Consider the following 3,514-nt stretch of genomic DNA (forward strand, 5'->3'; position numbering starts at 1 on the left):
CTTTTCTAATAATAAGTGTAACAGAATATACTGTAAATCAAATAATTGAGGGTTGGTATCAATATGGATATCTGAACAAATGTTTGTAATATTTCTACCAATAATACTAAAACAAACTAACAATTATGACATCATACAGTTAATGAATACGTGTATATCAGGTGGTAAGGTTATTTTACCACCATCACCACACCATCAAGAATGAGTAATCTCTTTTTTTCACAGAGTGGTTTTTAACTTGATGTGGTACAAGTTACTGAGTTATTAACTTTCAGAGGTAAACTTAAGCCCAGGTCCAGGTAGCATCTCCATCAGTCTACATAATCATTACAATATATTTGTCAAATATTATTAATCATAAGTGAATTTTATATGGCTTACAAATCAAATTCATTTGCACCCATGGCCATTTCTCTGTTTATCTTGATGTTTGCCTATTGTATGAATAGCCTCATTATCTAGGTCAAAAGGCTATCTAGTTCAAATTTATTAATTTTTGAATATTAAACCAATGTTACATTCCTACTTAGTCATAATTTTTCTTTTGTGTGTTGCAGATCCAATCTGGTAATAATCTATTAGAAAATTTTGTATTGCTTGTGATATTTGGAATGCTAGCTTAGGTTAAGGTTTATATTTCCATTCTGTCATATCTAATATTGGTACTAAATTATCTAATTATCTAATTTGATACACTCATATTTTTTCCCAAGACCTAGTTGCCATGCAATTCATATTATGTACTGAGAATTAATGCTTCCATGCTTCAAATACCTAAATTGAAACGTATTTTGTGTATTTCTCATGGGCATCTATTGCTTTAAGGATATGAATAAATCCTTTATTTCTGGTTATATTTCTTATATTTCACTGCTGGTACTGATAAAAATAGCCTTATCAATGTTTTTTAAAAAATATAAATTGAAAAGTCACTGAGATTCTGTCCTGGGTCTTGGCACAAAGTTCTCAGATTTTGTAAATCTGCCCAATATGTGCCATGGACTTATACCTTCTTTTACTCAATTTTCTTCTACTTATGTTGTTTCTCTAAAAACATAAAGAAGCAAAGCTGCTAGAGACCAATCATTATATGCTGCATTAGATAGCTATGGACTGAACCAAGGTTGCTTAATTTTTAATGCCATATTTAATATTCCCTTGTAATTATTTATAGTACTTGTAGTGTTCATACTGTTTTCTTTGGTCCCTTTTTTTCTGATTCTTTTTTTTTTTTTTTCAAAACTTTTCTTGATTTTATGACATTTCTTCTCAAAACATTTGGCTTTTTATCTAATATTTTTAAAAGTTTTTTTTATGGGGTACCAAGGGTTGATTTCTAAGAAACATTTTCCATCTCTTTATTAAAATAGCTATCTTTCCTCTTTTTCGTGGCGCCTCGGAGGCGGTCGGCAGCTTCAGAATGAAGCTGAACATCTCTTTCCCGGCCACTGGCTGCCAGAAACTCATTGAAGTGGACGATGAACGAAAACTTCGAACCTTTTATGAGAAGCGTATGGCCACAGAAGTTGCTGCTGACGCTCTGGGTGAAGAATGGAAGGGTTATGTGGTCCGAATCAGTGGTGGGAACGACAAACAGGGTTTCCCCATGAAGCAGGGTGTCTTGACCCATGGCCGAGTCCGCCTGCTACTGAGTAAGGGGCATTCCTGTTACAGACCAAGGAGGACTGGAGAAAGAAAGCGCAAATCTGTACGGGGCTGCATTGTGGATGCCAATCTGAGCGTTCTCAATTTGGTCATTGTAAAAAAAGGGGAGAAGGATATTCCTGGACTCACTGATACTACTGTGCCTCGTCGCCTGGGGCCCAAAAGAGCTAGCAGAATCCGCAAACTTTTCAATCTCTCTAAAGAAGATGATGTCCGCCAGTATGTTGTGAGAAAGCCCCTAAACAAAGAAGGTAAGAAACCTAGGACCAAAGCACCCAAGATTCAGCGTCTTGTTACTCCACGTGTTCTGCAACACAAACGTCGGCGAATTGCTCTGAAGAAACAGCGTACTAAGAAAAATAAGGAAGAGGCTGCAGAATATGCTAAACTTTTGGCCAAGAGAATGAAGGAGGCCAAAGAAAAACGCCAGGAACAGATTGCCAAGAGACGGAGGCTGTCCTCTCTGAGAGCTTCTACTTCTAAGTCTGAGTCCAGTCAAAAATGAGATGTTTTTAGAGTAACAAATAAATAAGATCAGACATCAAAAAAAAAAAAAAAAATAGCTATCTTTCACAGAGTTTACAAATTTATTCTTAAGTATTTCTAGCACATCCAGCAGCAGAAATAATATACAAAGCCATCATTTTATCGAGATAGGGATCAGTTTCTCACGATCCTCTCTTAAGTACATCTCATTGCCAACTGAATGATTCTGAGAAACAGAAAATCAAGATCACCAAAAGCCTGAGTCTGAGGTATCTGCAAGTAGGAAACAAACAGGACTTAGGTGACATGACTTAATACTTTACTTTTTTCAACAAGGGACTCATCGGTTTCTCTGCTTTGCCTTCTGCTCACTTTCTGCTGGGATGTCTAGTAATATTTGTTTGTGGATATCTTTCCAAGGGATTGGAATCACTTTATTTTTCTTTAATTTTTATTTTTTTAAACTTTTAATTTTATATTGGAGTATAGTTGATTAACAATGTTGTGTTAGTTTCAGGTGTACAGCAAAGTGATTCAGTTATATCAATACATATATCTATTCTTTTTCAAATTCTTTTCCCATTTAGCTTGTTACATAATCTTGAGCAGAGTTCCCTGTGCTATACAGTAGGTCCTTGTTGGTTATCCATTTTAAATATAGCAGTGTGTACATGTCAATGCCAAACTTCCTAAATATCTCTCCCCGTCCACCTTTCCTCCTGGTGACCGTAAGTTTGTTCTCTAAGTCTGTGAGTCTGTTTCTGTTTAAGTTCACTGGTATCAGTTTTTTGTTTTTTTGTTTTTAGATTCCACATATAAGTGATATCATACAATATTTCTCTTTCTTTGTCTGACTTACTTCACTCAGTATGACAATCTCTAGGTCCATCCATGTTGCTGCAAGTGGCATTATTTCATTCTTTTTAATGGCTGAGCAATATTCGATTGTATATATGTACTACAACTTCTTTATCCATTCCTCTGTTGATGTACATTTAGGTTGCTTCCATGACTTGGCTACTGTAAACAGTGATGCAATGAACATTGGGGCACATGTATCCTCTTGGACCATGTTTTTCTCTCCATATATGCCTAGGAGTGGGATTGCAGGATCATATGGTAGCTTTATTTTTAGTTTTTAAAGGAACATCCATACTCTTCTCCATAGTGGCTGTACCAATTTACATTCCCACAAACAGTGTATGAGGGTTCCCTTCTCTCCACACTCTCCAGTATTTATTGTTTGTGGACTTTTTGATGATAGCCATTCTGACTAGTGTGAGGTGATATCTCATTGTAGTTTTGATTTCCATTTCTCTAATAATTAGCAATTTTGAACATCTTTCCATGTGCCTCTTGGCCA

General features: G+C 35.8%; 1 protein-coding gene across 1 annotated transcript; it reads left to right on the forward strand.

Moving 5' to 3' along the window:
• The first annotated feature begins 1,380 nt into the window (after positions 1–1,380).
• LOC309836054 (small ribosomal subunit protein eS6) lies at positions 1,381–2,225 on the forward strand. The gene has a single exon (XM_082675815.1). It carries the CDS (start codon positions 1,421–1,423, stop codon positions 2,168–2,170), a length of 750 nt encoding a protein of 249 aa, XP_082531941.1. The 5' UTR covers positions 1,381–1,420; the 3' UTR covers positions 2,171–2,225.
• The last annotated feature ends 1,289 nt before the right edge of the window (positions 2,226–3,514 follow it).

Source organism: Grampus griseus, assembly GCF_964374135.1.
Source record: "Grampus griseus genome assembly, chromosome: 18".
NCBI lineage: Eukaryota > Metazoa > Chordata > Mammalia > Artiodactyla > Delphinidae > Grampus > Grampus griseus.